The sequence below is a fragment of the Scomber japonicus genome, chromosome 4 (assembly GCF_027409825.1).
Source record: "Scomber japonicus isolate fScoJap1 chromosome 4, fScoJap1.pri, whole genome shotgun sequence".
NCBI lineage: Eukaryota > Metazoa > Chordata > Actinopteri > Scombriformes > Scombridae > Scomber > Scomber japonicus.
Genome location: NC_070581.1, coordinates 13,147,277 through 13,159,961, shown reverse-complemented (window position 1 = coordinate 13,159,961; position 12,685 = coordinate 13,147,277). Strand labels below are relative to the sequence as shown.

Below are 12,685 nucleotides of genomic sequence, written 5' to 3'. Positions count from 1 at the left end.
TAGATGCAGATTTTTACCGCCAGTCTTTTTGATTGTAATATTTTGCAATGTGACCATAGTTAAACTTAATATTTACACACTGATTTACAAGTAGTGTCTTTTTCTTAATTAGATCAGTACTAGGCTATCAGTTAAGTTAAGTTTGGTTGTTGATTGGTTAGTATTGATGAATATTTTGGGGAACTTAACAGCTCACAGTGACAGTAAGTATAAAACAATTGAAAAATATTCCTTTTAAAGATGATGCTGCAGGCTGAAGACATTTGCACCATCATTTATTATTTTATGTCCCTTGAGTTTGTCTTGTTTCTGACCTACAGAGCTCTCTTCACACGCTGGTCGAATCCAGACAATCAGGTTTTTGAAGTTTACAGTGTGACGCCTGAAATGATGAAGGTCATCATTGAGTTTGCCTACACCAGTTCTGTTTATGTGACCAAAGAGAATGTACAAGATCTTCTTATAGCAGCAGACCGGTTCAATGTCACAGGCATCACCGTGGCGTGCTGTGACTTTCTGGAAGAGCATCTGACCCCAGAGAACTGCATTGGCATCTGGTGGTTCACAAATGTGTATTACTACCCCGACCTGAAACACAAAGCCTACCTCTTCACACTGTCTCATTTTGAGGAGATTGTTGCCACATCAGAAGAGTTCCTGCAGCTGTCTGTGGAGGACCTTGCTAAAATCATTGAGAATGACCGACTCAATGTGAAGCAGGAGAAGACGGTGTTTGAGGCCATCCTCCGCTGGATTGCATATGTGCCTGAGGAACGCAGAAATTACATCTCTCTGCTGTTGTCTAATGTAAGTGAACGATGAATAATTACTCAACCACAACTACATCCACTTTTGATTAGTATGTATTTTTTTCTCCTAATGACTCATTAACAAAACATCTGGACTGTATTCAATACTACCGTAGAAAAATCTGAGAACAGGTGATAATAAATCTAGGCCAGACATTAGAAGAGAGGACAAAATCAATCTGTATCTAGAAATGTATCTTTTTCTTCTAATTATTTTTACTTAAATTTAAATCTATCTATTTGAATGAGATAAAAGTAACAATACTTTACTCCTACTCACAAATGTAAGAATAAAAACTATTTATCAAACTTCAATTAAAGTTTAAGAGTTCCAGAAGTCTCTTAAAGGATTGGTGTGTAGGATTTAGTGGCCTCTAGTGGTGGAAAAGCAGATTGCAAAAAATACATCTTCCCTAACCGTCCCCTTCCAAGCATGTAGGAGAACCTTCAGTGACTAAGAAAATCACAAAAAAATATGAAATGCCCTCTCCAGAGCCAGTGTTTGGTTTGTCTGTTCTGGGCTAACTGTAGAAACATGGCGGAGGACCAACTCCCTATGGCTCTTTCTAAGGTTACTAAAATTTTACAACTTTTATTTTCATGGGATTGGACACTAATTAAAACATACTTATGAATATTATATCCCATCTCTGCCAAGTCCATTCTGCTTTATGCTGATCAATACGTCAAGATAAAAGGAGCTTGTAATATCAGTGACAGTGATGTGTCAGTCCGACTCTAATTTAGACAATTTGAATTCAACTTCTGCCTTCATGTCCCCGTACAGGTCAGGCTGGCCCTAATGAGTCCAGCCTATATCATAGACAATGTGAGCAACAATGAAGTGGTGAAGGCGAGTGAAGAGTGTCGACCGATTCTCCTCAAGACCATGCAGGCCATGCTCGACCTCAGAACAAAAAGTTTCTCTGACTCTGTGTTCTGTAACCCTTTGGCCCGTCCACGTCTGCCCCCTGCTGTCCTGTTGGCTGTTGGAGGCTGGAGTGGTGGCAGTCCCACCAATGGCATTGAGGCATATAATGTCCGTGCTCACCGCTGGGTCAATGTAACTAACAGTGAGGAAGCTCCAAGGGCTTACCATGGCGCTGCTTTCCTCAATGGATCAGTTTACTGTGTCGGCGGCTTTGACAGTGTTGAACAGTTCAGTTCTGTGCGCAAGTTTGATCTGGGCACACATACCTGGCAGGAGGTGGCACCAATGCATTTTAGCCGCTGCTATGTCAGTGTCACTGTGATGGATGGGTGCATCTATGCCATGGGAGGTTTTGATGGACGTTATCGACTTGAAACTGCAGAGCGTTATCAGCCCATTACCAACCAGTGGACAGTAATTGCACCCATGCACGAGCAGAGGAGTGACGCCAGTTGCACCACCCTCCATGGCAAGGTGTGTGGAACTAAAGAGCATCTGAAAATAACAGTTATATGTTGAGAGCACAAAGGTTGCACATGTCTGAAGGAACACAGAAAGTTGAGCTGGAAAAATTTAAATGTAGATTAAGATTTAGATTATAAGATTGAGATTCCTGTTCACAAGATGTTTCCTTTAATATTTGTATTAATGTTGTGTAAATATACAGTAGAAAACATAGATACTATGTTAATGTTTTAGAGTACATGTTTAAGTCTATAAAAGATTACTTATTACCTCTTTAATTCACTTCAGGTGTACATCTGTGGCGGCTTCAATGGAAACGAGTGCCTGTCCACGGCTGAATGTTACAACCCAGAAACCAACCAGTGGACGGTCATCGCCTCCATGGGAAGCAGACGCAGTGGAGTTGGGATCATCACCTATGCAGACCGAATCTTTGCAGTAAGAAAACTGAACACTGAGACACAGAAGAGCTGAAGATGTACTTAGCAGAGTTTCAAATAGGACTATTATAAGATTAATATAGTTTGACAATATTATATAGAACACCTCTGTTATGATGTCCCTATAGAAACCTTTATCTTTATATTAATTGTTGTTTATTTAAATTGTTTATTTTTTAATTGTTTAAGCAAAGTTATGAATATTCACTTCTTCCAGCTTTTTAAATGTTATTCACTATTTTATAGACCAAATGATGAATTGAGAAAATAATAAACAGACTAAAAAATACTAAAATATTTTTTATTAGTAGTTCTAAATACAGTAATGCACAGAATAGATGCAGTGCATCATGGGACCTTTATGTGTATATGTATATACATTTAAAAACATCTTGCCAGAAAATATCAACAGTTTTAATCAAATATATTGTTATCAGTTTTACCCTTTAGAGTAGATCAACTATTTATTCACACATGTTGAGGTCAGGTGCCCTTTCTCTCCAAGTATTGAGTATAAAATGAGACACAAAAAGACAGAAAATCAGTAGACAGAGTCATGTCTTCATATTTCATCCTTTATGTAACAGGTTGGTGGTTTCACTGGAACGACCCGTCTGCGCACTGTTGAGGCCTACAACCCTCACACCGACACCTGGCACTCTGTGCCCTCCATGCTGAGCGCCCGCAGCAACTTTGGCATCGCAGTGATTGATGACTGCCTGTTTGTGATCGGGGGCTTTAACGGCTTCACCACCACTTTTGACGTTGAGTGTTACGATGTCAAAGCTGGTGAGTGGTCTGCCGTCCATGACATGGAGATCTCCCGCAGCGCTCTGAGCTGCTGCGTGGTGTACGGATTCCCCAACATTGCAGAGTACGCTGCCCCTTATTACCAACTGCAATTGTCCGATGAGGAGGAGGAGGAAGCAGTGCATTGATGAAGATCCAGCTGACCTTGAGTTATATTATTCTGTAAATAAATATCTACACATCAAACTAAAGCTGTGTTATGTTAATCAAGGGGTTGCAAGGATTTTCAGCTTTTTTTTACCTCTTAAACTTCATGTTACAAACAAATAAGTCTATGTACAAGCTGCACGACCTTTGACCCCCTTATTTCATGGTGAAGGGAGAGAGGAATGTTTTTCTGTGCTCACCTTAAAGGATTGGTTTGGGTTTTTTGTTAAGTCTATCTTAATAAAATGCTGATGTGCAATTATTTACCTGGTAATTGGTCCTGCTTGCAGTAACAGTCTTACTCTCCATTGTTTACTCAGACACATCATACTTTTCTGTAAGCAGAACCTAACTCATACTGGATTTTTGAGGCTCTCAATGGTCCCTCCATCTTTATTGGAACTGCAAACAACTCATAGACATCTGAAACATGAAAAGCAGACACAAATACATGTAGATTTCTTGTAAGGGCCCACATGCCAGCAGGATTGTGAACCACTGGCTATCACTATCTTTACCAATAAAGTGTCATTTATAAGCTTATGCAAAATAGTAATCTGAAATGCAGTGGAGTAAAAATTTACCTCTAAATTGTAGGGACATATAATAAAGTAGCATGAAATGAAAATACTCAAGTAAAGTACAAGTACCTTAAAATAGTCATTCACAATTTATTCTGATTCTCCAGGGACTCTTGGCCCACAAGACAACAATTAAACACAGCCTTAACAACAACATTTTTATTTTCAGTTGGCAAACTTGATTTTTTTCTGCATCACCAACAACAAAATGTTTCCTCGAAGAAGGCGAGGAAGCACTGATCCCTTAAACAATCTACTGGCACTTGAAGCAACAATCACTTTTTTGTCACATTTTAATTCAGTTAAATCAAAATTCAAGTAAAGTAAATGTGTTTATATCAGTATGTTATACTGTATCTATTGATCCTATTGTAGCCTACTACAGAGACGTTGTACATGATGTTAGTGGATGTGGATCATTGAGTTTCTTAATAAAGTTAACTCAGGAAAAAAGTTTTTCTTGTGGATAGTATATAGTGTAGTATATATCAGTATTGTATATTCTAGTATATAAATGAATACAAATAAGTGCATTTAAAAGAAATTCATGGCAGTATGTTAAGAGTGAACCTGTGTAGTCCAAAGAACAACTTTGTAAAAAAGCTTTCAGTGCTTTTAGATTTCTGTACAAGCTCTTTCCTCCACAGTTACATTGATGAAGCTCCTAATGTTCTTCAGTTTGTCACTGTCAAAGTTCACCAGGAGCACGTTGGAGCCAGTAATGCTGGGACAGAATCCAACACTGGCTTTGGCCTCTTGTCTGGGGCCCACATCTTCCATCCTACAAGAATGATAATCAAAGTTAGAGAGGAGGTTTCCGTTTTCTGCTTAGTTTTAATCTCATGTATACATATAAAATGTTTCAGTTTGTGCACATGGCATCATTATATAAATGCTGTGATTTTGGGTGTATCACCAAAAATCACAATAAAGCATCTTATATTACTTGTGGTGGTGAGTAACCCTTTTAATTTGAAAACTAGGAATCAGTGAGTGATGGGGAATTACTGTGTGCATAAAAACAGACAACACACGGTCATGTATAAATGCTAAAAGACATAATACACTCATATCTGCTGTATCAACAGGTGGGACAGAGTTGACATACGTCACTTTTATGGGCTTGCTGTCAGTGAGGCCGACCCCCTCTATTGTGAAGCTGCAGTCCTGCAGTGGCTCTGGTAAAGGGTTCATCAAGCTGAGCTCTGCTGTCACACACTGGTTTACTCTGACTTCTCCTTCCAGCTGCAGAAAAGGGGGCAGATAAAAAGGCTTCATCATGCATGTTGGTATAGTATGATTCATTGAAAAATGATGTAATGTACAATTTTATTATAATGATCAAATAATGCAAACATTAAAAATACTTAACACTGTTTTTTTAACCTGATATAAATGCCAGAGTAACCAATAAAAGTAGAAAAATTGAATGATTTCTAGTTAAATCCAAGCATTTCTGTGATACTACCTCACTCATCGTTATTTAACTTGAACACAAAGAGGAAGGAAATGATTGAATATTTGATGCCACTAATGACATATGTCTGTACTACACTGACATAGAAAAAGCAGCTGTTTTATCAGTTGAAGTCATCAGAAAGTATTAAATTAAACTGAATTTGATGAATAAAATTGTACTTTGTACCAATGTTATGAATGTGTGATTGTGTCTGTGTGAGGGCTGACTTGTTATTGAAAAACTGGTTTGTCTAGAATGTAAATAATCCTTAAATGCAATTTACTAATTTATTCACTTGGTTTTTTGTCCTACAATGTAACAATGGTACAAGCTTTTATTGCTCATGAACATATTTCCTCTGTCTGTCCATCCATACCTTGATTTCTATCTCAGGCTCATCTAACACAATGGTCTTCTCAGCCTTGTGGTAGTCAATGGTTTGCTTGTCGATGGTGATGGCTGACAGCTGGATCAGCCGGTCAGAGGTGATCACTGATCCATAACTGTCATACTTCACTGTGAGATACAGAAGCCTCTCTAACAAAACACACATATCATGCATCACATTAATAAGGTTACTACAATTTCCACATAAGAAATGGATTTTGGAAGGCTGTGTTTAATCAACAAATGTTGTAAGGAAGTTGTATGACCATATCCAGAGAAATATTTCTGTGGTACATTTGAATGAACTTGATTTAGCTGACTTTTAATCTTTTTGTGGGTGCAGATAAAAACCTTGTTTCATGGAGGGACATATACACAATATGGGGGTAACTTCTACGTGATATTAAATTTACAGCTCAGACACTGTGGTGTCTGTGAGAGGATCAGACCTTCTCCAGGGGGCACGTCCACTTTGTCTGAAGAGAAGCCACAGCCCTCTCCTGGTTTTCCGTTGTAGCCGACAGTGTTGGCGAAGAACAGGAATGTGCAGGACTTTGCCTCTATGCAGTTATTAGTGAGAACAGCGCACACCTCAAAGTCTGAGCCCACAATCATGTTATCAGCAAGCTTGATCTGAAATGAGAACCATAAGGTGATTCATTTAAATTAATTCATGGAGAACACAATGATAGGAACACATTTTTTTTAACGGATAATAAACTGGTAGTTTGTTGAAAAATAATGATTCTGTGATCATTATACGTCAACTCAGTTGTAAAATGGCAACGTCTGGTGAAACAATAATAAAATATTTATGGTTAAGTTTTAAAAATGTAAAGCTAATGCAGAATATAAAGTGAAAAATATTAATTGAGCTTCTATGTAACCATCCATCCATCCAACTAGCTGTACAAGGGAACACATGAAACATTTATCTTCCATGTAAACAAATGACTAATGAGCAGCAGTATTTGACACGATTGTGTGTACTGTATGTCTGTCATACCCATGAATCTGACCAGACTCGGCAGAAACATTTTAATTAAGTTACCTGAGAGTTTAATTCCTTTTCTATTATGTGTTTACATTATATGCTGTATCCACTGTAGATCTATGTATGAATAGAAAAAACCTTAAGATGGAGCCCTGGCTCTTCTCCTCGCTGCTGTAGCTTGTTGTGGTGCTGGGCCTTCTCATACACCTGCCTCTCCTCCTTCGAACCTAGGTACAACATCATTATAAACCTTTGGAACCAGACTCCTTTAACACAATCATCATTTAGATTTAACAGACATGTAACTTGTGTGATTATATTTTTGTTTTAGCTGATGCCATCTCTGTGTGTGTGTGTGTGTGTGTGTGTGTGTGTGTGTGTGTGTGTGTGTGTGTGTGTGTGTGTGTGTAGTACCTTCAGTATACTTGTACTGGTGTGTGATATCGTGCCTCTTATCTGAGCCCACAGCTTTGGTGCTGATGTAACGTCCAACAGACTTTGTTGATCCACTGAACTTGACAAATTGTCCATCTGACAGGCGCACCATGTCCACAACATCTGCATTAACCTGATTCCACATATGACACGACATAACATGTGATAACACTAAACACAGATATTATACAACTATACAAATATATATTATACAAACATTTTATATACATACAGTACATGTACAAACATGGTATCAGTCTCAGAACTCAAATGAAGCTGCTCTTGTTTATAAATACAAGTCCAGCTTACATTTGTGAATTGTTCTCTAAACTGTGACACTAAAAGATCAGGCAAAAACCCACCTCTGCAAAAATAAAGGGAACATCATACTTCATGGTCAGCTCTCCTTCCCTGATAGCCGTCAGTGAGGCTGGTCCACAACAGAAAATACCTGCAGCACAGATGTGGAAACACAGTGGATTTCAGAGAGAACTTTAGACACCCAACACTTCATTCTGGCCACACAAGTCATTTAAGCACAAAACTAAACTACACCTAACTAAAACTAAAAACTAAACTAAACTAAACTAAATTGTCCTTGCAAACAATTTTTGGTGTTTGGTTTAACACTTTACAACACTTTAAGAGAGCATGGACAGGTCTAAGAGTGTTAAAAGGGACTCATTTTCTGCGTCAGGTGCAATAGTAAAAAGAAAGCTCCTGTTTTTTCTGTGTCAAGGAGTCTTAAGAGGAGTCCTGTGAACATGCAGAACATAAGATGACTCAAGTTTGGCACAGATCCATAACTATAAACAAAAGCTGGCACTACTGTCAGAAGTTGAAACTCACTAGGGTGGATAAACCCTGCGTCTGGATGTTAGAGTCATGTTATACGAGGTGTTTCTATTATTGTGTGTGGCTTCTGCAGCTGGTCTCGCATGGTAGCATGAAAAAGTCAGCTCACAGATCTACATTTAAATCTGATGCATTGAAAAAGTAAAGGACAAACTACATTAAAATTCACCTTCACTTGTCTCTTGTGGGGTTGGATCACTGGTTTGCCAACCATCAAATTTCTGTCCTAAGTCTGGGCGAGTCATCCAGCTATCCACCCAAACATGGAAGTTCCTGGGAAGAAAATTGGTAAAATACAAAACAATAACATGACCACTTTGCTTCAATCTGTGAAAATATGTTTAAGAAAAGAATGGTTTGATCATGTAGCAATAATCGAAGACTTACAGAGAGAGAATATGAAAAAAACACGATTGTGTGATGGCACATGTATTAACGGGATAATACACTCACCATATAGAATCACCTTCAGATATTCTCTCACCGTCTTCATCATAGAAGTTTTCTATCACCAGGTTGGCGTCAGTATCATGAGCCGATCCAAAGTTAGTAACCACTCGACACGGGATGCCCAGGGCACGGGACACTGGAAGAGGGAGGAAAGCAACTCTTCATCACACCAGCTTACTGAAGCACACACTTGAGATAATGTCTGTCATCAAAGATAAACAATGAAGACAGCACATAAAAATGTCACATGAGGTAGATGGCTACAAATCCGTGAGATTAAGTTCTAAATTTAGACTTTTGATTTAAAAAAAACTGGATTGTGGAGGTGGGATAGAAGAAACAGGTGGTGAGTTTATAAGTACAGCAGAAAACTGTTTGTACAGTACCATCAGGGTGTAATTTATTTAAGAAATTGCTTCTATATTACATCAGACTTGACTTGGTTTATTTAATCTTTTGAAAGTTTAACAAACATATTGTAATGTAACAATATACCGTGTGAATAATAACTCTATATAATATAGGACACAATAAAACAAAACCAACCTCCAAATGATTTGACTGACAAAATGTTCAATAATTTAAGAAAAAAATGAAATGACCATTTGAATCAAAACAAGACTCTTTTATACTGTGGTCCAACCTGTGCACGCAACAGCAGCAAAGACCCAACACTGGCCGTAGCGGACGGGGCCACTTTCAGCCCATTGATGGAGAATGTCTCCACTGCCAATCCACTGGCCTGGATGAACCCCATCTGAAATCTCTCCCCAATTTCCCACCAGCACACCACTGTCATCATTACTGTTGATCTGAGGGCACAGATAGAGACCAGACAAGAGAGAAAGAATGCATCAATGGAGAAGTGGACGATATTGTATCATATTGTATCGTATAGTTTCATATCGTATCATATCGTTAGTGGAGGATGTTTATTTTCATTTTGCCACAGCCTGCTGAGTAGTTTGTATGTATCACATCAATATGTACGTGATGTTATTTTTGGTGTTTCCCTGTAATACACCTCAAGTTCTTCATTTGAAGATGTTCAAATGAAGTAGAAGAAGAACTGAGTAGCTATCTGAAAAGTGCATGTGGAGAAATATATAGTAATATAAAATAGCTTGATTGTGAAGAGACAGAGACAGAAATTCCCCTGATGAATTACACATATTTCTTCAAAGGCTTAAAGAAAGACTATCAGATTGTTTTCTTTAAATGTGAACATTTAAAAAGCCCATCAAGGATAGAAAGGACACTGATTAGTCATGCTACATCAAAGCACCCTAGATATTTCAGTTCAAAACCAGTGCATGAATTTAGTGAGAGAAAGTGAAGGAAGATAACATATTTGTAATGTTGGCTTTGTGTGAGCACATTTTCAAATATATCATATAGCCCTAAACATAGTGCATGATCCAGTCATGGTTATTAACATTGTCTGGGAACATACCTAGCTTTAATTTATTGTATAGTGACCTTGAATAATGACACTCAGTAGAAATAGCCCTGGATTTCTCTTTAAGCTATTTTTGCATTGCAGCAGGAATAACATGCTGGCAGACATTAAACTATTAGTTTATTACTCTGCTTATAGCCACATTTTAGCTTGGAATGAAGGCTACGCATTATGTTACTTTCTTTTTTTCTGTGGCTGTCTAACACAAAAGTTGCCGGGGAGTAAGGGAAAGTTCTGGAATATGTAGAGAGGTTACCCTGCAGAACAATAAAGTACTCTGAATATAAATGAGCTGGCAGAGTTTTCTGGGGCACTATAGCAATCTCTGCCTGCACTGCCAAAGAAAGGGCTTATTACAGGGTGCGACAAAGACCTACCATGGCACTCAGCACTCTGGTCACATAGATGGGATTTCTCCTGGCAGAGCAGTCCTCATTGGCATCAGACACAAATTTGGGGTTGTCATCCAGGATCTTCAGACAGATATCCAGTATTCCTGGTTCAAACTTAAAATAGAGGGTCAATTATTAATGAACTTACTTTAAGAGGTTGGTAAGTGTAACTGTATTAAAATAGTGTCATGCTTATTGCTCTTTTCAGGTCACAGTGAAGAATATTTCAGAGATTAAATTTTTTTTTGTACTGAGTACTGAACTTAATTGAATGATGTTCCTTGTAAATCTGTGTACCTGTCCAAAGTTCCAGGGTGTCCCTTTGATCCGTTTGTATGTTCCTCTGTAGACCTCCCCATGTTGAGCTAAAACATACTCCTGCCTCTTCATCTCACTTTGCATGTAAACAGCATCCACTGTGAGTCGACAGAGTCAAACCAACGTGTTCAGGCCAGCATACTACATTAATACGTCACATCTGATAGCATTTGGCAGATATTTTGGGGCTGTTGTAAATATTTAAGTTTAGTTTTGGAAATTATACATATGGACCATGAAGAAGGAATGAAAACAAGCTGCAGGTGAAGCACCAGTTTAAATTGATATAAACTGAAATTCAACCCAGAACACAAATAAAATCTCAAATGATTTGGAGAAAAAAAATGTCTACTATACTCACGGGGGCACCACGCATTAAAAAGAAGGGTGAATTGTCCTAAACTGGTCTTCTGCCCCTCCTGGTCCATAGTCAGAGAATAGACTCCTATTGGGGCATTGGGGGAGGAACAGATTGTCACACACACTGTGTTTCTAGAGGGATCACTAGTGGCACAGGCGCTCCACTCAGTGTCCACCGTGGAGACATGGAGACCAAAGCAAACCTTGGTGTCAGACTCTTTTCTGGGCAATGGACCTGGAGAGACAAAGATGGGAATGAGCACTGAATCTGGATCAAAATGGAAACACAAATCTTGACGTTGACTCAGTTGATTCACTCATGTATGCATGCCACTTGCAAATATCACACTTGTGAACCTCATCACTACTTAACATGGAACGTACCAGTTTCAACAATGAGTGTGAAGCTTGTTTCACTTGCTTGGAACTCATGACTTCCAGCTTTCAGATGTAAAATAACATCGAAAGGCTGTCCTCTTCTGACAATCAAGCGCTCCTCCCCACACTGCTCTGTATGATGATACCTGCTGTTATTCTTGATGTCCAGATCACAGCACTCGATGTCCAAGACTGTGCAGAGATGGAAAAACAACTTACTTCTCTCATGAATTAAAAAGTTTATATGCAAAGTCAAAAATATCAAAATTTGATCTGATAATTTGATGACCATTAAAATTCATCACCATCTCAAAGTTTCTTCATAAATCAAAGAAATCATCAGTGAGACATTCCTCGGTGATGAAACAGTATTACTCCATGCTATAGGTCTGAGATATCTAATGTGATCCACCATTCCTACTCATCATATTTCACACTTGACTCTCAGTGTGAAACACAGTCAAAGCTGACACTGTTAAGTAACTCATGTTCAACTGTAGATCATTCAGTGCGCTTATAAAATTACATTTCATACGAGCGAAATCATTTTTCTTTCTCCTTACCTTGACTCATGTCTGTACTGAAGTTCTTGTCCCTCGACGTCTGTGTGCAAAGTCATCAAAGACACTCCAGTTGCAGTCTGTGCTTATTGGTTAATGACCCTGGAGTGTAAAAAGTTCCGAGGGGATATTTGTAGCCTGTGAAACCTGATCGAGACGCCCCCATACGTCTACTCGACACACCAGTAGTTCTGTTTTTAGCCAGCAAGGACAGAGAGACTTCCCGTACTCCTTCCGTTTTATTCTTCTATCTGATCACGACCTGAAAGTTGTTGTGAAATATCTCTATGGGAAACAAAAGCTTTCCGTTCAAACGGCAACGGCAGCAACAGATCAGCAACTGGTCAGCAAATCTCAGTTCTCTGTTGATTTAGTTGAGTGTAACATAGTACATCAGAGTACTAACACTATATAATAATACAGCAATGCAACACGAGATACCCTTTTTCCGAAAA

The 12,685-nt window shown here is 38.6% G+C and overlaps 2 protein-coding genes across 2 annotated transcripts; one reads left to right on the top strand and one right to left on the bottom strand.

The window, feature by feature from the left end:
• Positions 1–330: 330 nt before the first annotated feature.
• On the top strand, positions 331–3,583 carry LOC128357564 (kelch-like protein 10). Its single transcript, XM_053317928.1, has 4 exons — positions 331–820; positions 1,571–2,214; positions 2,494–2,643; positions 3,233–3,583. The coding sequence occupies exons 1-4, from the start codon at positions 388–390 to the stop codon at positions 3,581–3,583; spliced, it is 1,578 nt and encodes a 525-aa protein (XP_053173903.1). The 5' UTR covers positions 331–387.
• Positions 3,584–4,717: 1,134 nt separating this feature from the next.
• On the bottom strand, positions 4,718–12,399 carry LOC128357810 (protein-glutamine gamma-glutamyltransferase 2-like). The gene is made up of 15 exons (XM_053318196.1): positions 12,234–12,399; positions 11,677–11,862; positions 11,294–11,527; positions 10,912–11,030; positions 10,600–10,728; positions 9,407–9,575; positions 8,767–8,899; positions 8,483–8,586; positions 7,821–7,909; positions 7,438–7,591; positions 7,162–7,250; positions 6,479–6,662; positions 6,019–6,179; positions 5,292–5,428; positions 4,718–4,964 (listed from the first exon to the last, which is right to left on the bottom strand). The coding sequence occupies exons 1-15, from the start codon at positions 12,241–12,243 to the stop codon at positions 4,799–4,801; spliced, it is 2,064 nt and encodes a 687-aa protein (XP_053174171.1). The 5' UTR covers positions 12,244–12,399; the 3' UTR covers positions 4,718–4,798.
• Between the last annotated feature and the right edge of the window lie 286 nt (positions 12,400–12,685).